At 42.8% G+C, this 23,358-nt stretch overlaps 1 protein-coding gene across 2 annotated transcripts in view; it reads left to right on the forward strand.

Annotated features, from left to right (window-relative positions):
- The window catches only part of PDE2A (phosphodiesterase 2A), a 148,341-nt gene that overhangs the window by 105,610 nt on the left and 19,373 nt on the right, over positions 1-23,358 (forward strand). For both annotated transcript variants that reach the window (XM_053456609.1, XM_053456610.1), the window contains exons 6-13: positions 4,807-4,866; positions 7,203-7,440; positions 8,707-8,759; positions 14,455-14,529; positions 17,475-17,516; positions 19,382-19,450; positions 20,691-20,818; positions 22,509-22,620. In XM_053456609.1, the coding sequence (XP_053312584.1) occupies positions 4,807-4,866; positions 7,203-7,440; positions 8,707-8,759; positions 14,455-14,529; positions 17,475-17,516; positions 19,382-19,450; positions 20,691-20,818; positions 22,509-22,620 (777 nt within the window). The remainder of the gene's footprint in view (positions 1-4,806; positions 4,867-7,202; positions 7,441-8,706; positions 8,760-14,454; positions 14,530-17,474; positions 17,517-19,381; positions 19,451-20,690; positions 20,819-22,508; positions 22,621-23,358) is intronic.

The following is a 23,358-nucleotide window of genomic DNA, read 5'->3' on the forward strand; positions in this document are numbered from 1 at the left end:
GATTTACATCCAATATACAGTAAAAAGGACCTAAGAATTTTCCTTTAAGAATCAGAAAGAAAAGGAAAAACAAGGAAGAGCAGCCGCAGCGGCCCCTTTGAAATCATATCGTTGCTTTTCTTAATGAGCAATTTATGGAAGAGAAAAGAAATAGAACATTAACCGGCGGTGACGCGTGATTTATCGGGCTTTGTTATTGTGTTGTAATAATAGAGACTTCGCTGGCCGTTCTCCATAAAATGCGGTGCGCTAATTCATCTCGTATATTAACGTGAAATGTGACTTGGCAGAGCCTGCAAACGTTCTAATGACTGTTCTGGCCCCCGTTTGCAGTAATGGCCGCATTAAAAGTCGCTTCTGAAAGTATAATTAATCCTACATAATGAATTTCGGACCGTTGGCATGTCACGGAAGTCTCCCTCTTGGATTTAACGGTCGGAATGTGGTGCGGTTAGCGGGACAGGTTTGTTATTTGTTTTTTTTACCATGTGAGCGAAAGAAATGCATATTTCATGTGTCAATGACGCCACGTCTTAAAGGGACAGTTTAATGTCCCCGGCAGCGGCAGCAAAGGAGAACGTGCGTTAAAGTGCTTTATGAGACCTCTGATATGTGGGCTTTAAAAGAAATCGCCTACCTTACATAGAAGCTGCTGCTCCGGACCTGAGGCTCTCCGTCTTTATGGCCCAACGATTTAGGCCATCGATTGGCTGCTTGAAGTGGCCAATCAGAAACAGGAAAGCATTAAAATCAATGATGGAGCTTTCCGGGCATGCTGGAGGTGGCTGGAGGTATCAGAGCTGAACAAGAGACTCTGTGACCTGCTAATAGCTATTAATGTAAATGCGTAAAAAAGGCATTTAGAAGAAGAATATATTTGAAGGAGCTAGTTTAACGTATTAACCCATTCCCTGCTGTTTCTATACACATTATCGGGGCTTTTAGGGGCTGTAAGAACCCTGCGATACCCTCATACCCAGCAAACATTCCGAGCTCCTAGAAAAGAGGGGGCATCAGGGGAGGAAAGAGGGACACAGAGAGATTTGGGGCACAAAGAGGGACTGTCCCTTCTAAACAGGGACACTTAGGAGGTCTATAATGTCCTAAGTCTTGTGACTCCAGTTTCCAAGTCAGAATTCTGTATTGGTTTCTGTGTAACCGGGGCCATCAATAAAGAAAACATCAATTATCAGGAAAATAGCTTCAAATCAGTAGGAAAATCATATTTGTGTCTGGGGCAGCCGCCAGCCGAGTATTCAGTCCTTCCGTTTGGGTTAACGGCCGTTTTTCTGCATTGCAGTGAGACAAATCGCCACAAACTCCAGCAAAAAAAAAGTTTGGAACCCCCGCCAGAGCATTTACTAAAGAAAAACCTAATTCCATTGATTTCTTCTTTTACATGAATTACTGCGTGGACTGCTCTTTAATATATAAATAAATATATATATATATATATACTTTGAAAAGCAGTATGAATATTATTAAATTATTTAAATATTAACCCTTCAATAGCCCATCATGAAGGTTTTATGTAGGGACTTTATTTAGGGATTTTAAATATACACTTAGTTGGGTCACCTGTGTTCAAGCAGGGATATGAACCATAGCATGGCATGGCCATCCGATATCCAGAGAAATCCCTCCAGCTATCCGGATTTCGGACTTGGATTCCTGGATAAACGGAAAGCCCGGAAATATATGGCGGTCCCAGACCTGGAGTGAAAACAGCCCCACGCCAATCACACAAACGTTATTAAATGTATCTCTTGGATCTTTTTTCTCCGGGAAGTACATAAATGTAACAAAATGAGCTTTCCAAATAATTCTCGTCTCGTTATTTACCGCTTCTTGGCGGATGTTTCGGGACGCAGTCGCCCATCCTGAATATAAATTGCGGAATTATTATATTGGGGGGGGAACCCACAAAAAGGCCCCTTGTCGCTCGTGTCAGGAATTCCGGAATCTGAGGTTTTTTTTCGTATGTTCTCAGAAACGGCATAGAAACGATCTTCTTCCTTTTCGATTTCACGGGATTAAGAAGCAAAGGGAGACTCCGGCGCCCCCCGCGGCCCCCCAAACCATAGATACATATTACTCACATAAGACTTTAATATAAATGATTTCAATGAAAATGATTTCAATGGCCCGTAAAATAAATGATTTTAAATGTTACATTTTATCTAATCTTGTAAAAAAACAGATTTGACATCACACAAAATAGTACATTTCCATAACCGGATTCTCTTTGAATTCTGCATCGTTAAACGGTGTCAAAAATATTACAAAACCCACCTAATTCCCCCGAAACGTGTGTTTCTGTATAGAAAAAGAAGTGATTTGGAATTTTGTCCGGTTGCTCGGCTTGAGGCGTGTAATTTGCTTCCTCGGCGCGTTCATTAGGCTGCGCTCGGCGCGTTCATTAGGCTGCGCTCGGCGGGCTGCTCCAGGATTTCATCGGCCGCGGTAAGCTCTGGTCGATAAAACTATACAAAATGATTCGGTTTATTCATTAACGGCAACACTCCCCTGCAGCCGTGCGGGTTCTCGCTCTAGAACGGCTGCATGTTATGCTGTTAATGCACATTTACTGAGAGGGTGGTAGATAAGTGAAACAGCAGCCCAGCAGAGGTGGAAGAGGTTAGTACTGCGAGGGGGATTTAAACATGCATGGGATAGGCATACGGCTCCTGAATCTAAGACGAGACCAACGACTGATTAAGGTTTGAGTCTTTATGGCGTGACCAGATGGGGCCAAACGGGGGCCGATCTGCCGACAAATTCCACGTTTAAAGGTTCTGATCTACTTAGACAAAAAACGAGAAGATCTGTCATTTTTTTTTCTTCTAAAACTTCCAAGAAGCTTTTTTCAGTTTCTATGGCAACAACCTATCAGTGCTTTTGTTTGTTCCACGTGATTATTGTATCCTGGGAAAATTATACTTGACCCAAACAGAATCTATAAGAAAATTAGCAATAGCGATTAAAATAAATTGACATTTATTAGACTCGTGTATATATATATATACCTGATGCATGAGGTCATTTTTATCATATGGTGTAAACGCTTACCTAAAAAAGGCAAATCTTGGGGTAAGAAGGTCCAAACTTGTTAAGTTGTCAGGGTAGCTCTACGTCTATCCCATGCATGTTTAAATTCCCTCTGCCACTTCTGCTGGGAGGCTGTTTCACGCATCTACCACCCCCTCAGTAACTTCCTTCCGTTCCATCTAAGCCTCTGACCCTGTAGTGTTAGATTATGGCCTCTTGTTCTGGGTTATATATTTACGCGATGAAATAAATTCATTAGAAAGATAATCGGATTATTATTGTTTGCCGACGCGCAGGCACAAAGTTTATAGTATTATCCAAAAAAAAAGAATTCCAAAAAACGGACAGTTTAGGGAAATGTGAGCGTATCAGCCCACAGCCGCAGTTACATATTCCTGATTAGTTCCGCCGTTCAGTTGTTGTTTTTTTGGCGATTGATCTGAAATTGCTTTCCCTGCAAGCGCTTTCTCCATTTTATGCAAATATTATTTGAAAAACATACAATTCAACAAGATGATCCTAAAATAACCACGATTTGTTCTGAAAAACAAAAATATTCTTTTTTTGGGGGGGGGGGCTCAGGGTACGTAGCCTGCGGGGTCCAAAATAACTTTATTACAAAAGTGTTTAACGCTCTTGGCAAGTTCTAAAGGTCGTTGTTAAAACGAAACAAGATGCGGATCTAACTCCGTCTGTTCCCAACTAAACGATGCATTCCGATGAGCCGCTGCCGCCGCCGCTAGGATCGCGAAATCCTTTTAATGGCTCGATTTAAATCTGAATCCCTAAATCATTCGTCACGTGTATACAAGACCTAACCGGGAGACGTATAACGCGCTGTATCTCATACCGGTGATATAACCCTCCGGGTGCCGCCGCATCTCAGATAGTGGAATCCTCCCGTTGCAGCAGGGACAATGCTGCTGATTTAGTCGGCGACCGATAGGCAGCGTCTCCTGCAATAATAACAAACTATCCGATCCCTGCCCATGCGCAGGGATCGCTACCCGGAGCTGGCAGCTTAATGTAACTGGTGGATTCCATAATTACAGTAATTAATCATAATTAATCAACACTTGCCTGCATGCTGGCAACTGATCTACGGCTAGAGCGGCTTGCCAGCATGCGGGAATAAAGCACCCGGTTACACAAAGAGATTGGACGTCGTGACACAACAAGCGCCCCCATAAATGATATTTAAAGCATTCAGTGTATATATATATATATATAAATATTACTACAGGTGTGTATTGTCACCCACACAGCGTATATGGGATTCGATTACCAAGGAGTGTAATTATCCCATTTTTATTAATATTTTGATTATTATTATGATTATTATTATTATGATTATTATTATTTTGATTATTATTATTATTATGATTATTATTATGATTATTATTATTATGATTATTATTATTATTTTGATTATTATTATGATTATTATTTTGATTATGATTATTATTATTATTTTGATTATTATTATTATTATTATTATTTTGATTATTATTATTATTATTATTATTTCCTTCTCCCCTTGATCAAATTCTTGAATCATTTGTTGTGTTATTAATAAATCATGATAAAATGTCAATAATGTGATTGAGAGAGGAGGGTAAAATATTGTCATAAAGTATCACCGTGTCATAGAGTACAAACAGCTTTAACGAACCCAATTTTAACCCTTAGTCACATGACTTGTTTTTGGGGGGGGTTACATAAGACTGATATCGGCGTAATAATTCCTTTTCTTTTCAGATGCACTGCAGTCCGCTGAGCGACTCCGACGAACAAAACCTTCGCACTTTGGAGAAACACGTGAGTGCCCCGACTGCTCTAATAACAACGGGGATCATAACACACCCATTGTACAGCGCTGCGGAATAGGATGGCGCTATATGAAACAATAAATAATAATAATAACACGCAAAATAGCATCTATGTAACTCCCACATCAAGCCCTGTGCAGGTACCTTGCAGCCCCTTAAAGCGGGCAACCCCCAGGTGCAAGGAGGTTGTTCTTTAGCGTGATCATGAAATTTAACCCTTAACGTCATGTATTTACAATATCATCTATGGCATTAATCTACTATGGTGTTATAGAATAGAATAGAATTTATACGGAAATAAAGGGGTAATTCCTTGCCTTAAAGTTGGTGTCTATGAATAAGTTGTCCTGGAAAAAATAGAGGATTCTATAAGTAAAGTATATGTGGTTTATAAGGTTTTTAAAGGAAAAATGGTATCCTAACCTCCAGCAATCAAAGGGTTAATAATATCTGAGAATCCCTATTGGTGCTTTTCTCACTGCTGGGAAATCCCTGCTTGAATGCAGGTGACTTCATTCCAAATATCTCAACCCCCTGACAATGAATGGTTTTCATGAGCACCGCTATTAGAACCGTTCCTCGTCGCTATAACCGAGTCCCTACGATAGAATTGTATTGATCGGCCAATCAGGAAGAGGAAGCCCAATGCTTGATGGCAAAATATTGTAGAAAACCTATAGTTTTATTTAATAGCGCAGGGTCCGTAGGTTCATTCCCTTCCAGCCGAAGACCGAGGGGTGTAAAAAGAAAAATGATAAAAGAAGAACGGAGCGAAAATAATGGCGGGAATTCCGTCAGAAATTAGCATTTGGAAAGATGAAATGATAAAGTTCTTCCCGCGGCCGGCAGTTTAATCAAATGAGAGAAATCGGCACGGAGGCCGCGCGGAAACTCGTTAATATCCCGGGATCTGATGGAACAAAGGGTTTCTATCCGTTATATCTCCGCGTCGCAGAAAGCCGCGCATCATCCCCGCCGGCGAGGTTTATCTGCCACTCCGCTCGCTCCTTGCACAGATCGCTTTATTTGAACTCTATTTGTAATTAAAAACTCTCTCTTTTGTGCAAATCCCATCATTTCATCCGCGAGATATGAGTTTTATTCTATAGGCAACAGTAATTGGACTGTAATTCCCATCAGCCCTCCAATTCACATGAGTTCTCGCTCTGTTATCTGATCCCCGATCTACTAAACACCCTGCCTCCTCTTCACACTGCCTGTGGGGAACAATAGAATGACTTAGTCTTAATCAACCAGCCAAACTCTCTGACTAATGAAAGTCTATGGAGGGACGGACTTCATTAGCATTGCCATAAAGCATCAGCTCAGTGTGGTCTTTGAGCCGGGAAAGTCACCCAAAATATCACATGACTGACGGCAACGGCGGCTCCAGGTCTACAGATAAACCAGGTTATCTTCAATGCCGACCGAGATTACTGCATACAGCGCTGGGGGTTATATTACTGTATACAGCGCCGGGGAGTTATATTACTGTATACAGCGCTGGGGGGTATATTACTGTATACAGCGCTGGGGGGTTATATTACTGTATACAGTGCTGGGGGTTATATTACTGTATACAGCGCTGGGGGGTATATTACTGTATACAGCGCTGGGGGGTTATATTACTGTATACAGTGCTGGGGGTTATATTACTGTATACAGCACTGGGGGTTATATTACTGTATACAGCGCTGGGGGTTATATTACTGTATACAGCGCTGGGGGTTATATTACTGTATACAGTGCTGGGGGTTATATTACTGTATACAGTGCTGGGGGGTTATATTACTGTATACAGCGCCGGGGAGTTATATTACTGTATACAGTGCTGGGGGTTATATTACTGTATACAGCGCTGGGGGGTTATATTACTGTATACAGCGCTGGGGAGTTATATTACTGTATACAGTGCTGGGGTTATATTACTGTATACAGTGCTGGGGGGTTATATTACTGTATACAGCGCTGGGGGGTTATATTACTGTATACAGCGCTGGGGGGTTATATTACTGTATACAGCGCTGGGGGTTATATTACTGTATACAGCACTGGGGGTTATATTACTGTATACAGCGCTGGGGGGTTATATTACTGTATACAGTGCTGGGGGGTTATATTACTGTATACAGCGCGGGGGGGTTATTAATGTATACAATGTCATTGCTCTTCTGAAAAGGTGTGTAGAATGGGGCACAGTATCACACCGCTGTCTTTCTTTCTGGGGGTTAATTATTTATATAAGCGATGTCTCCAGATTTTAAGTCTGAATCTTGTAATATTTATCAGTAAGTTGTGACTCTCGATACCTTTTTCTTTTTCCAGATCCTGGTGGCTTGCAAGCGGGTTCTGGCTATTCAGAAACTCCAGCCGTGGACTCAGGTCGGGGTACCTACCGGCTTCTCGGAAAACTCCCGACATAAGCCAGACATTATTCAAAAGACGCAGCCGTGGCCCCAAGTCCACCTGTCCGCCGGCCCTCCGGAGCCCTCATTGACTAAAGCAGAAAACCTACAGAAAGAAGGTTACGATGAACTCGATCGCAAAATCCTCCAGCTCTGCGGTGCGTTTTATCTCTTTCTCTGAATTAGGACATTCATGGGGTTCTTGCAGGACAGCACGAACGCTCTAAAATATGCATAGGCAGAAACTGGGAGGGGCATGAGGCAGAGTGCAGGTGAAAGTGGGTGGGGCTATGCTGAATCCACGCCCCTTTTGCCTTTCATCTTTAATATGGCTTCAGGGGTTTCGTTACTAAAAGCAGAGAAAAGAAGGGCTGATAATAACATAAATGTGACAATATCAGAGGGAGAGAGACTCATAGAATATGCCGGCAAATCGGCCCCATTTGGCCCCATCTGGCCTGCCCTTTTTTGGTCTCATCTTAGATCCAGGAGCCATACGCCTACCCCATGCATGTTTAAATAACCTCACTGTATTACCTTCCACCACTTCTGCTGGGAGGCTGTTCCACTTATCTACCACCCCCTCAGTAAATAATCACAAAAATAGTCAAATTGAAAGAAAAGACCGATTTTTAAAGGCCTTGTGCACATCCAGCCCCTTGGTGCCCGTCGCTATATCTGCACTGTGAGGCTCTCGCTGTTATTAATACTGCGTGATGTATCCCTGTGACATTAAAAAGAGTAACCGCTCAGATGGATCAGGCTCATAATCACCCCGACACATTATTAAACTGTAAATTTTATTCGCATTACGGCTGTTAAATAAAGAAGGTGAAAATGAATCATAAAAACAGTAAGTAATGTGCGGCTCTGACATTACTGCAGCTGTGGAAATTTAATCCAACCTGATTCTCTTCATTTCACCTTCTTTTCCAAGTTGATCTATATTGTAATTATAACATAGTAACTGTGACATCATACTTATAATGTATACATTCTCAACCAGGACATTCATGTACGGTAAACATGCTATAAAAGCTTATATATAAACTGTTAGACAGTCCAATTAATAAGATGGAGCGTCAGGGTAGGCAGCACGCGGTCACAGTCTATAACATCCTACAGGGTCAGGGCAGGCGGCACAGAATCACAGTCTGTATAATAACCAGAAAGGGTCAAGGCAGGCGGCACAGGATCACAGTCTGTATAATAACCAGAAAGGGTCAGGGCAGGTGGCACAGGATCACAGTCTGTATAATGACCAGAGAGGGTCAGGGCAGGCGGTACAGGATCACAGTCTATGTAATAAGCAGAGAGGGTCAGGGCAGGCGGCACAGGATCACAGTCTGTATAATCAGAAGAAGGGCCGGGGCAGAAAGCAGATGTTTTTACTGTCTCATACGGTCTCTTTGCGTGTCTCACAGGGGAACTCTACGACCTGGATGCGGCGTCCCTCCAAGTGAAAGTTATTCATTATGTAAGTAGATCGGACCGTCGTGAGCTCTCACCCATTACACGATATTCAGGTCTCTGCCGTCCTTCGGACAATCCACCGGTCTCACCGGCAGTGTCTCAGGAGGAGCGTGTCCTGCCCGTGTCACCCATTTTTTACATTTCTCCTCCGTTTGTGATTTGGAGCCGGTGGTAGATCTGTTGTGTTTTTCTGAGGTTTTCGGGTATCCCCTCTGCCCGTTGCGGCCGGGTCCTTGTTGAGTTAGTATTCCCGATCAGCGATAACATCTCATGTGAGTGAAACCGTTATCACCATTGGTCCAGGTATGGCCTGCTATCACGTGTTGTGATCAAATTCATACGGATGCTGCTGCCAGGTTATGGTGAAAATCTGGCTGAGGGTGATGAGAGTGAGATACAATAAAGGTTGTATGACTGCGCACTGTGCTGTATAAATAGTGATATAATTACTCTATATTACATCCTCACTCACTTACACAGTTATGACACAAAGTCCCATAAAAACCATTGGCACCGCCCCATTAGAGTGTCAGCTCACGGGAGCAGGGCTGTCTTCTCCTTCTCTTCCGTCAGGTGCTATGTGTGCGTGTGGCAATGTTTTATTAAGATTCGTTATGAGTGATTTATGTCTTAGAACTCCCAGGAGAATGACTTCACCGCCGCTGTTCCTGATTATAGATCATATAAATTAGTGTTGGGATGACTTGTGTTCGTTCACTTAAATAATTTGACATGTATGTCGCCGCGCTCCCCGCGCTCCCCGCGCCGCTCCGTGTTTGCTGAACAGCGTGAAGCCGGTTGCTGCGCGCAAAATTGATTAGTGTAATTAGCAAAACTGTGTATGACGATCACGTGTGCAACACATCTGCGGGACGCGTGTGCGACCAGAAGCCTGTCAGTTTACTCCTCGCTACTCAGATTTCGAAAAAGCCTCTGAACCTAAAAAGTGAAAGGGTTAAAACTCCGGTATCATTTGTGACCTCATTTTTCAGCTTGCAAACAGGCGTCTTAATACATCATACCACCCAACTATCGATATGTGGGACTCAAACACCCGATTTCCCTCTTTCCTCCCCCGATGCCCCTCTTTTCTAGGAGGTCGGAATGTTTGCTGGGTATGAGGGGATCGCAGGGTTCTACGGCCCTAAAAGCCCCGATAATGTTTAAAAAAATCCTCTGGTCAGCCCACCATACGGTTTCATCACAGCTCCCACGTGACCTCCTCATGATGCAGTGAAGGTGTGTAGCCTGGTGAGAGACTCTCCTGAAATGCCCCGCATCACAGTACTTACTACTTTTATTATTATTACATAGACTTATTACGTCATTATTACATAGATTTATTACGTCATTATTACATAGACTTATTACGTCATTATTACATAGACTTATTACGTCATTATTACATAGACTTATTACGTCATTATTACATAGACTTATTACGTCATTATTACATAGATTTATTACGTCATTATTACATAGATTTATTACATGGATTGATTACATGGATTGATTACATAGATTTATCACATAGATGTATTCAGGTTTGTTTGCACCTCGTATGGTTAACTAGCTGTAAACATACTGTTAATAACGTTTGTTCTACGCCGGCGCGATTTTCTCCTAATAACATTCCGAGCAATTTGATTTGATTCATTTACCGCTGAAAAGGATCATTTTACAGAACAGAATCAAGAACGTAGCGGAACATTTCATTTGCTCCGTAGGAACCCTTAATTACAGCGCGCGTTTTTCGCGATCTCACTGGCAACAGCTGATCCGCTGCCTTTATTTCAATATATGTTTGTGAAGATTTAGGGTTTTTAAGAAACGAGTAGAACGGGGGGCATGTCGAGACTTGATTCGGTTTTGGGTGTTTATTGGAATAAAGGACTCGTTTCTCTCACTCTGCGATGCGCTCTTAGTCGGTAGCAGTTGGTAAGTAATATGACTGCGGCCAACATTTTGACTCCAATTATCCAGATTTTTTTTTTTATATTAAACTATTCGAGCGGATAAAATATTTATTAAGTCCATAAATCTACTATTCATTATAATTTTCTTAACCCCTTAAGGACAACCTTAAACCCATTAAAAACAATGCATTGTGAGCACATACATGTACAGGCTTTGTCATGAAGGGGTTAAAGGGACGCTCCAGCGCCCCAGGCAGCCCTTTAAATAAATAATGCATATTAAAATAGAAAATGCACTTTTTTGTAGTTTTAGCAGCTCCCTGCCTCTCCATGCTCAGACGATTCACAACACTGATTGGCTGATTGGAGCAGCCAATCAGAGGCAAGAAAGTTCTCCCATTGAAATCGACGTACCCTCTAAGTAAAGTCAGACGTCCTTGCATTAAATCTAAGCCGCTGACCTTTTAGTTTTGGATTATGACCTCTTGGGAGGAGAGAGGTTTGAGCTGGCAGGGGCATGGGTTTTTCCTGAGAGGGCGGTAGGTACGTGGAACAGCCTCCCTGCAGAAGTGGTAGTGAGGGAATTTAAACATGCATAGGATAGGCCAATATGGCTCCTGAATCTAAGACGAGACCAACGACTGATTAAGGTTTTGAGTCTTTACAGCAGGATAAACAGGCAGACTAGACGGGGGGCCGAATGGGGCCGATCTGCCGGCCGATTTCATGTGTCTTTGAAAGAAGGATCGCAGGGGATTAGGACTGTCCCACAACTGCACGGACTGGATTCCGGAGCTTTCCTTTCTTCCACATCATGTGACAGATGCCATCTAAAAAAAAAAAAAAAATCCTGCTCATCAGAATAAATCAGTTTCTTCCTCCCCAATATAAAAATATTTTTGAAGTATCAGTCGGGGAAATAACAGGATTATTTCTCCTGTGAAAGAAGCGAGCCTCGTAAAATAAGCCGGTTACCCGAAATGTAACAATGACTGGAGATTCTTCGCTATTCTTTAGTGAATGAAAATTGAAAATCTATTTCGTGAACGATAAAAATAACCGTCGGGGGATGGGATGGTAAGAGAGCGACGAGGAGGCAGCGGCTCTGCCCAAAATAATCTATTCTCCTCTCACAATGGGCAAAAATATGTTTAATCGCAGCTTCTGCCAGAACGCCGGAGATACATTTAAATTTAATCCTTTGGCGACCGGACCCAAACTCAAGACATTCCTCCGCGTCCGCACGGATTTAGATTGGGGTTATGATGGCGTCAGATGAAGAAGAGACTTCCAAGGTCCCAAACGTTTCGGTGACCTTGGTTCTTCTTCTGTTCTCGGGCCGATACATTTTTGGCATTTAATGGCAAGGATTTATTTTTAATAAACGTTATTTTGTATTTAACTACATTTTATGGATTAAAAAAAGCAGTATTTTCATTAAAGGGGCGCTCCAGCTTCTCAGGGAAACCCCCCCAAACAAAGTAAGTTACAAAAAAAATGTATTTACCTTCGGGAGAAGCTGCAGAGCTCCGGATTCCGACACCCTCTGTGGTCTGAGCATTCTAACCATTGATTGGCTGCATGAAGCAACCAATCAGGGCCAAGAAAGCACTCCCATTGAACTCAATGGGATTGCTTACCGTGCCGGCGCATGGGGGTCTCATTAGACCACTGCCTGCAGGCTTCGCTTATGTCCGTAATTGCAGGGAGATGTGTGTGGCTAAAAAAACAGCTGGGGTGGCAACAAAGGGGCAAATGCGTATTTCATTGTGTGGTTTTCATCTCAAAAAGTAGATTATTTATATTTACTTTTATGTATTAGAAAATAATTATAAAAATTAAGTTGCAAACACTAAAATTACGAAACCTCGGAGACAAAAAGCCGTGCGTTGCGCTTAATAATATCTAAATCCAGTGTTTGTTCCTCTTTTGTAAAGCCGTAAAGGGCCTCTTATCAGAGAATGTTCTGCGCGGCGCGGTTTAGCGCTCTGTTTGTGAGACCAGACGCACAGTCTGAGGCCTATCAATCAAATGAATCAGCGGCATTCCCCGCGGCGCGGCTCTTTCTACTTCTTTCATTGTATTCTTTGTTACATAATAGAAAATTAATATCTGGGGATTAAAAAGCAACTGTTTCCTGCCGAGGCAGGATGCATCCATTAGCGTAATTTGTAGCTATTCACCTGAAATTGCCATTGTTAGGCGACTAACCCTCTTTCCTTCCTGTGAAACGGCTTAGAGAGAGCTGCTGGCCTAAGTCTCTTTCCCTCTCGCTTTCTCCTTTTCATCTCCTTCTCTCTCTACCCTTCTCTCTCTCTCTTTCCACACTTCTTCTCCTTTCATCTCTCACCATCTTGCGCTCTCTTTTTCCCCCCTCTCTTCCATTCTCCCTCTTCTCCCTGTACCTTTCCTTATCTCTTCCTCCTTTTTTCCCCTCTTCATCTTTTTCACCCTCTGCCTATCTTGCTCTGTCTTTTTTTCCCTCTCTTCCATTCTCCCTCTTCTCCCTGCATCATTCCTTATCTCTTTTCCTCCTTTTTTCCTCTCTTCGTCTATCTTTCACCCTCTGCCTATTTCTCTCTTTCCCTCTGTCTTTCTATCGCCCTCTTTTTCTCTCCTCTGTATTTGCCCCTCTCCATTTCTCTCTTCCTCTCTTCCCCTCTTCATCTCCATCAGTCTCTAACCCTCTATCTCTTTCCCTCTCTCTTTCTCCCTCTCTTTCTCCCTCCCTCTTTCTCCCTCCCCTGTCTTCATCTCCTTCTATCTTTCACCCTCTGCCTATCTCTCTCTTTCCCTCTGTCTTTCTATCTCCCTCTTTTTTTCTCCTCTGTATTTTCTCTCTCTCCTTCTTCATTTCTCTTTCCCCTCTTCATCTCCATCCGTCTCTCTCTCTCTCGCTTCCCTTCTCTCTCCCTCCCCTTTTCTTCATCTCCTTCTCTATCTCGTTTGCCTATCTCTCGGTTTTTTCTCTCTCTCCCTATCTCCCCATCTCTTAGTCCGTCATTTAAAAAATATGATGTTCTCCATGCTATTTTTTATCTTTTAAATTAGCAGCTGTGTATATTTTAAGGAGATCAGTAAAGTAAACCATATTATTATCATTACCCAATCAGAACTTTCCCATCGTCACCTCCACATATCCATTATAATTCCACCCCAGTAAAATATTCCACTTACATTGTAGTTGCCTATAGATCTCCATTGTATGGGATATCTGAGTATTACGGTGTTTGGTTACAAAGAATGGAGGAACGGAATGTATGATGAGCGAAAGAGTGAAATTCGGAGTGAAACGGGTATTTGAATATAATTTTCAGGCATAACTTCAACCCCGATATTACAGACGTGACGTGTTATTTAATACACCCAAAGTGCAAAATATTATAGGAATATCAGAGAAAATAACACAATAAAATGCGCTAAATATTTTGTTTGGCAAAATGTTTTGGTTTCAATAGTCGCACCAAAAGAGAAAACCCGTAAAAAGGGATAATCCTGCGTGCAGATATTAAAAATGATATATAAGTATAATATATAAATAACAATATTAAGCACATTGGAAGTGGCCGTATGGCATCGGGGCGGGAGGTACGTCTGAAGGCTGGTGATCTTGTCGATAGGCATCATTACGATGCTATTTGAAGGATGGCTCCTGATCATGCGCGTGTGACACATTTTATTCCTAATAACCCACCTTTTTGTATGTAGCCATGCTCGTGCTGCGTCCTGGCTTTTATTAACCCTCGTTCGCTGTCTCTTACCTGTGAATTGTCTCCGTTACAGTTGGAAGAACAGACCCAGTCCCCGTGCTGCTGCCTTCTCCTGGTGTCGGAGGACAGTCACCAGCTCTTCTGCCAGGTGAGTGCCAGGCGATCGGCCACCGGCTTACGGAAAAAAAAGCCATAACACTGCTAGGAGGGGAAGTGGGCACGCGACTCTGGAGCTCAATGACGGAGACAACCTTCCTTCCCCGACGCATTTCTCTTACCTCTATACCTTCAGACAGTATCAGACAGTATCCTCGGTATCCAATACGCCCGTGTTTGATAAATACCACATTTCATTTCATTTAACCCCGTGTTCTAATAAATTGTCCCAGAACTAGAGTATATAATTCATGAGTATATAGTCCCGATATGTGGAGTATATAGTTCATGAGTATATAGTCCCGATACGTGGAGTATATAATTCATGAGTATATAGTCCCGATACATGGAGTATATAATTCATGAGTATATAGTCCCAATACGTGGAGTATATAATTCATGAGTATATAGTCCCGATATGTGGAGTATATAGTTCATGAGTATATAGTCCCAATACGTGGAGTATATAGTTCATCAGTATATAGTCCCAATATGTGGAGTATATAGTTCATGAGTATATAGTCCCAATACGTGGAGTATATAGTTCATGAGTATATAGTCCCGATACGTGGAGTATATATGGTAATTCATGAGTATATAGTCCCGATATGTGGAGTATATAGTTCATGAGTATATAGTCCCAATACGTGGAGTATATAGTTCATCAGTATATAGTCCCAATATGTGGAGTATATAGTTCATGAGTATATAGTCCCGATACGTGGAGTATATATGGTAATTCATGAGTATATAGTCCCGATACGTGGAGTATATAGTTCATGAGTATATAGTCCTGATACGTGGAGTATATACGGTAATTCATGAGTATATAGTCCCGATACGTGGAGTATATAATTCATGATTTTATAGTCCCAGTAGACGAGTATTTAATTTATGAGTATATAGTCCCATCACTTGGAGTATATAGTTCATGAGTATATAGTCCTGGTACATATAGTCCTGGTACGTGGAGTATATAGTTCATGAGTATATAGGGTTAATTGAATAATATACAACAATGACCTTTACAACCCAGCCATCAGTTATTCCAATACGTCTCCCGCTGCCTTGTTACCCATTAAACACGTAATAAATTAGTGATAAATTAATCTCTAACCCAGACTCATAACCCTTTGAGTGCTAGCTCGCCTTTCCAGAGGGCAGAGGGTTAAATAATTTTGCTCCTGAATCGTAAAAGCCCCTGGGTGGAATGAAAGGCTGAATGATATTGCCTGCCCCGGAATAATGGCTTTTCGTTCATAATTCACTATCATTTCATATCTCCGAAGAGAAGGTTAAATTACATTTTCTCCACAGACGGAATTTTGGCCGCCAATCGCGTGAGCTGAGAAAACGCAATAAGTAAAAACGTTTCTGTGCCGCGCGGGGTGCGCTGCGGGCATTAAAATACGAGACAGCCCGTCCCTTATAGAGAAATTCGACATTATTGGTTTGACGAGAGAAAGTCCGGTGCCACGTGGGAGAAGCCCAATAGAATAAAATAGGGTTTAGAGAAAGCGAAATTCCCCTATTAAAGAAGGGGTTAATTATCTTAAACTTAGAGGTCAAAGTCTGGAATGTTGGCAAAATTATAGTTTAAGATGGAACTTTTACCTACACCGATTTAACTTTGGTTTATATAATGTGGGCAACGGCCGCATCATTTATTGTCAGAACTCCGCCCACTTCTCCTTCTAAGGCTGTAGGAGCCAATGAACTTCCACCAAGGGGGAGGAGTGATTAGGAAAACCCAGTGACACGCATGGGGTGACTGCCCACACTAGCCATGAGTCCAAGACGCCTGCCATCAAGTCCAGTTCTTGTAGACGAAATGCGTTGGAGGCACGACCCGGGTCATATGTGATTTTCCTCCATCATTTTCTTTTACTGTCCATGACGGCCTCGCCAAAAAGAATGCTTGCACTTTTAACAAGAATTCTTTAGAAATAAGGTAAATAAAATACTCGTCTTTGGTAGAAGATGCAGCTCCACAGCTGCGGCTTCTTGCCTCCTGATAATTCCCACCACTGATTGGATACTTGAAGGAGCCAATCGGTGGCAGTTAATATCAGCGGGAGCTCTTTCCTTGCGTGGGCACAGAGGGGGCTGGTTAAACTTGCGTCATAGGACGTATGGCCAAAACTACGAGGTGAATGAAACTTCACAGAAGACACTGAACCGCGCAGGGCAGGTCACCCGGACCTCTTCTGGAGGATGACCTTGTCTGGAGGTAGCCTTGACTTAGGGGGGCAGGAGGAAAAGTATGTTGAGGCAGGAAGACATTTTGCTCCCTAGGTCCAAGGATGAAACGCTGAGCCCCTTATTGGAAAAAGAGGATGATGACCCCGACACCTGGGGTCGACTCAGCTCTTCACCAGGAAGAGAATCTCAATGAGGACCTTCTGGACGGTCTTTAGCTTTGAGCGTCGCCGAAGTTTATTGGTGCCGGCGTCGGTAAAGAGAGATTAGTTCCTCTAACTCCGCGGCGTAACTCTTCTTCCACTCGATTCTCTTGAAATACTCCGACTGCTGAGATAAAGGAGGAATAAAAAAATAAATAAATAAAGCCTGATAAATGAAACGGGAAAATGTAATAAATATTTATAAATATCTAGTCGCGCAGGTTGGCTTTTCTGAAGACTTGAAACGCTGGGCCGCTGGGCATCAAGGGAAACTCATTAAAATATTGTATTTAATGTTTGCCTAGCGTGTTAAACCAGATGGAATAGAATCTTTGATGCTTAGCGTCTCAGTGGAGAAGGTCAATAAAACATGACCACATGTATCCCAAACATACATCTGAATGCGAGGCGACGGAAGCCTGGAGCGGCCAAACTTAAAAAAAAAAAGCACAGTTCACATCTTTCTGGCGCACAATGGGTTATCGCGTTTTGTTCATCTCGTTTTGCTCATTTAGTCCTTTTCTGTTTCTTTTAGGTTGTTGGAGACAAAGTATTGGAAGAAGAGATCAGTTTTCCGGTGAGATGATATCCCTTTAAATTATATTAGAGCGCCTCGATGATATACCGACAGCTAGGGCCCCGGCGTGTGTCTGGAGCAATGATTTCTGCTCTGTCTGCAGGCCCTGACGTAGCATTTGTGTGTGTGTTAGTGTGTGTGTATTTGTGTGTTCAGACTTTGAATGTTAGGTTTACCTTTGGAGAAAGACCTTTAGTCTCAAAGTACGAGACGACCTTCAAAAGCCTTTTGAAAGATTTGTCAGCACAGCGTTTTGTGTTGTATGTTGATTCAAAGGTGGTGTTTATTAGTACTTTTTCCTTAGAATCCCTTCACCTAGTAGAATTTGGGACACTCCCTGCAGCCCCATGTGATTGGAATGGTGCGCATGTACCGAACCTGAACTGAACACAGAGATCTCCTCAAATAGCATCATGGAGGACTGAGCCCGTTGAGTTTCTCCTGTGAGAATAACCCGAACCCATTGAGTTTCTCCTGTGAGAAGAGCCTGAGCCTGTTGAGTTTCTCCTTTTAAAAGAGCCCAAGCCCATTGAGTATCTCCCTTGAGAAATGCCCAAACCCATTGAGATTTTCCTGTGAGAAAGGCCTGCGTCTATTGAGAAGGACCCAAGCTGATTGAGTTTCTCCTTTTAGAAGGACCCGAGCCCACTGAATTTCTCCTGTGAGAAGGGCCCGAGCCATAGAATTTCTCCTATGAGAAAGACCTCCGTCCATTGAGTTTCTCCTTTAGAAGGGCCTAAGCCCACTGAGTTTCTCTTGTGAGAACGACCCAAGCCCACTGAGTTTCTCCTGTGAGAAGAGCCTGAGCCCGTTGAGTTTCTCCTGTGAGAAGAGCTCAAGCCCACTGAGTTTCAATAATATTTAACGGACATTGTGGAGAGGGAAGGGAAGCATACATGTATATTGCTAGATACATCTGGGGAGGTAAGAATCCCAGAATGGAAACATATATATTCCTTATTGAAAATGCTATGTGCATCTGCGGTGCTCACCTTAGAGGGAACGTTGGTTTGGGGGCACATTTGGCCGCAATCCATAGTGAAGTAAAAAGGGGAAATATGTGGGAAATATGCTTTTTTTTTTAACTGATCGCGTGCTGTGTACGGCATCAGACCTGTGTGTGTGCAATCCAGCTTAGACACTCCCCGGTCCGAGCCGTTTACTCAAAGACAAATGAAGACAGCTCTGTCTGCACAGAGACTCGGCCAAGGAAGTGTCTGAACGCGGATCGATGCGTCCACTCTGGGCGACCTCTCGTTCAGACAGTGAGATTATAAATTTTCTGCATTTTAATTAAACTTGTGTGAGTATAGAACGGCTGTCAAACATCGCTTATCTTAAAAAAAAAAAAACACACAACAACAAAACTTAAAGCCGCCAAAGGACCTCTTCCCTTTCTGCCTGTGAACAGTAATGGAGACAACAGGACAATTGGCTGAGAGTATATCTGTGCACAAGTAGCTTGTCCCATGGTGTCGTGTTGTACCATTATACTCGGGGTATTAGGGACCCCGCAGATTTTGCCCCTGCACTTATATCTGGGGAGTAGACCAGTGGTGCCCGACGCGTATTCTGACCAAGGTTGACCAAGCCTAGGGCGCCATTTTTTTGATTGCTTGAACAGGGGGATCAATTGGGCAAATGGCTCCCTAGTGCACTGCTTGCTTAATCGGGAAGTAACCGGCCCATAGGCGCCATAGAGGTCGGTACATCCTACAGAGGACAGGTGGCATTAGATAGGCCCTGGGGGCAGTTGGAGAAGTTGCCCTGGGTCAGGACCTAAACCAATGCCCCCCATAAATATAAGTGGCAATATGAGTCTTTTCTATTGTCCTCATTCTGTATCCTCGTGTCATTCCTTGCAGTTGACATTTGGGCGTCTTGGCCAGGTTGTAGACAAGAAGAAATCCATCACTCTGCGGGACATCAGCTCTGTAAGTACCAGCAGGGCAATTAACAAATATTTTATTTATTAAATAATGCTGTTTGTATATTTTTGTGCATAAATGTATTATTTTTAATAGTCTTTAACATTCTTGGATGAATTATTCACGTAATATTTTGCCTCATTCATATTTTTTTCTGGGAATGCTTAATTGGAATATGACGCAAAAGCAGGCACTGATTGGCTGTTGCCATATAAGCTGTTAACTGTATACCCCATTAAATACGGGTAGGAAAAATAAATTAGTAACTTTAGAACCCCCCCCCCCCAAACTTTCCATCTTATTTTCCAAGCGTGGTCTGGAAATATGACTATTTACAGGGCTTGTAATATCACCAATGCCCCATTTATGCCTCCAGGCCAAGCTGGAAGGCTGCAGATAAGAGGCTGAGAGCATTTTCCTTCTTACCGGAGGCAGCGAGAGGTTTGCGATAAGGATATTTTTTTTAATGAACCCGGCCTTTAATAACCCAATTATTATTATTAGCCTTCCTGGTATCAGCTCCCTCGCCTTGCGCCGGTTACTATGGGTGTTTAGAGAGGTTCCTCCTTGCCGGTGGAATAAGTCATGTGGGTTTTTACATCATGTGTGTGATAAGTAGGCATTAACCGTTTAGGAGCTATAAGTACCTATAACAAAAGTACGTCCCAACACTGACTTCCTATCTGCAAGACTAATTATTATTATTATTATTATCTTTTTTATTTATATAGCACCAACAATTTACGCAGCGCTTGTTCAGATCCAGCAAGGATTAGAAAGGAGACAGAAAGGGATTAGGAGCCGTGGGTTTGGGGGTACAGGTTTCAGAATTGGGTTCAGAATATTATTCAGTTCTCAATGTTCTCCTTCCTTTATCTGCCAGAGGAGCAGTCAACAAGGGGAAGGATCATGTAACGGGGGGATTACGCAGATCATGAGAACATAAATGCTCCCATGGTATATGTACAGGGTCGGTTTCTACAACATATATAGTTTTTGTAAAAAATATTGCATAGATTAATTCAGTTTATTGAAATGTAAAATGTAGGATTTGGGAAAGTGACCCATTCCCTTAATAGCTTTCGTTGTGGGAAGGTGTCCACTTAGGGTGGATGGTATGGCCCATAGAACAAGCTACCAAATGTTCATTCTTAGCCAATGAATCTCCGGCATTCTTGCTGTTGGAGGAGAACGTTGAGATTTGTTGTGTGTCCTCACTCGATGTCTCCTGTTCTCGCCTTTCTAGGAGGAGCACAAGCAGCTGAACAACATGTTGGGTTTCGAGGTCCACTCCATGCTTTGTGTCCCCGTCATAAGCCGGGCGACCTCACAAGTCGTGGCTTTGGCCTGTGCGTTCAACAAACAAGACGGAAAGTGAGTGCCGGTGAATGAGGGTTTATTACCAGGCTTCTGGGGCAGCCTTTTAGATCCCTTGGATGGAGCCATATTTGGTTCAACCAACTCCATTCCATAGCCGTCCAATCCCAATTTAGAGAACAGTGAGGTCTGTCTGCAAATAATGTAATTTACACATCCGTTAAATTATCAGTCTAATCTGTATGCGACAGAATCATTAAAGTACAGAAGGCTTATAGTCACTGAACAAAGAACAGCGATGGGACAGGAGGCCATAGTCTGAAACAAGAGGCTCACAGACTGGTAGAATAGCCTCCCAGCAGAAGTGGTAGAGGCTAATACAGTGAGGGGATTTAAACATGCGTGAGATAGACATACGGCTCCTGAATCTAAGGCGAGACCAAGCCTTAGATGTAAGTGTCTGGCGTCCATTGCAATTACATCTTGAAAATCCAATTGCAGCATTTAGATTGGATGTGTGAGGACTTAGTTTATTATCTTATTTTAATTTATTAAAATCACAAACTGTGCCGTCTATTCAGGATCAGAAATCAACACCAAGAAGATCAGCCTTTCGGTTGAGGTTGATATCTGTCACATATGGACCTCAGAGGTCTTTTTTTTTTCCAAATGACAGCAATGCAGCAATTTCATTTTTCCGGGAGATTTTTCTTTGTATGATATTTGCATATTGGTATAAATATCTGCAGCGAGCTGCCGGAGGGAGCCGTTCGACGGGCCGTTCGTTCCACCGTGATCCCGAAAACCGGGACGGAGGTAGAGCTCAGTGGGATAGGAGGATAAAGGGGCAAAATCGGGACTGTCCTGCGCAAAGCGGGACAGTTGGGAGGCACGGGCCTGCTTTCCCAGCACTCCATTAATGTTACACTTGAGCTCATAAAACAATAATGAACCCGGGGCTTCGTTTTGTTTTTACTGCACCTTTTGTATGATTTTTAGAGGCTCCCGGTGTGTAAAATAATAAGATCTGAATTCTAACGGCGACTCCGGCCGGCCATAAACCACTCATTACTGCAGAAGCTGTCACCGCGTCGCTGCGGCTCGGCCCTGACAGCGGGTATATTCCGATGAACACGCTCTTTCTGTTTTGTAATAATCATTCTAATGCCTCATCTTCGAAGCAATAACCGTCTCCTGATGGGGTTTTTTTTTTTTTTGCCGAATTTTTTTTTTTTTGGGGACCAATCAGCACAATAATAGTTAAAAAAAAAATGACATCAAATACATACATTTTCTGAGCAGAAGGAGTTAACTAAATTACCATTAGTAATATTTTAAAGCTGAGGTGGAAGCTGCAGCCCTGTAGCTCCTGCAGCTGCCTTCGTCTTCTATAGTACGACTCTTGTCGCTCATTGGCTGCTCGAAACGCTCTAATACGCAAACCTGTGTTAAGCTCACCATAAAATAAGACAACGTAATAATAACAATTTAAATCAATTATAAATTAAAATATATAATAAAAAATAATATAATATAAAATAAATTAATATATGAATAATGTTTTTTAAAACAATCCGCTTTATCACTCTGTATTGAATTGATTGAAATAATTACAAAAAATATGGAAAATATGTAGAAAGATCCTTAGAAGCGGCCGTTCTCGCTGTAGTCGCTATCGCGGTGTAAAGTAACGTTTGGGTGTCGCTCCTCCCTGACCTCCGTCTCCGTTTTATATGTTTCTGCTCAGTTACACCGAAGTCGACGAACACAAAATCCAGCACTGCTTCTGCTACACGTCGACGGTCCTCACCAGCACGCTGGCCTTCCAGAAGGAGCAGAAGCTGAAGTGCGAGTGCCAGGTGAGGCCATTTCTATTCCTGACCTCAGTCAACGAACCTCGAAGTAGAGCGAGGTACCAGATTACCTACGTGTATCACCGCGTGTCTACGTGTTTCATCTAACTTGGCCTGCACCCTAACTGCAAAGCGTGTTTTTCCTATTAAAAGACCTTAACGTATTCAATATGTCCGCCTCGGAGGAGAGAGGGGGGATGGGATGGAAGCATTTAAATACATAAAGTACAGGAGGGACGTTCATTTCAATGGAGGATGTTAGAAGAAGTGGTCATCATCTAACAGTAGCGGGTCGGAGGCTTAGATGTAATGTAAGGATGTTTTACTTTACTGAGAGGGTGGTTGCTAAGTGGAACAGCCTCCCAGCAGTGGTGGTAGAGGGTAATACAGTGAGGGTATTAAACATGCGCGGGATAGACATACGGCCCCTGAATCTAAGACGAGACCAACGACTGATAAAGGTTTGAGTCTTTACAGCAGGAGAAACAGGCAGACTAGACGGGGGCCGGATGGGGGCCGATCTGCTGACAGGTTCTATGATTCTGTTGGATGTTACAAGACTTAACTAATTGCTGGACAGAACAATAAACCTTATTGGGTTCCGTTACGAGCGGTAATTGAACGCCAGAGATGAAGATTCCCAACCTGCGCCGCGTCTGGTCTGACTTCCCCGAATGAATGGATTTCATTTTTATGTCATTAACCTAGATTTTTATTCGCCGGCACAAGCTGCTCTGATGAACG

This window comes from Spea bombifrons, chromosome 2 (genome assembly GCF_027358695.1).
Source record: "Spea bombifrons isolate aSpeBom1 chromosome 2, aSpeBom1.2.pri, whole genome shotgun sequence".
In the NCBI taxonomy this organism is placed as follows: domain Eukaryota; kingdom Metazoa; phylum Chordata; class Amphibia; order Anura; family Pelobatidae; genus Spea; species Spea bombifrons.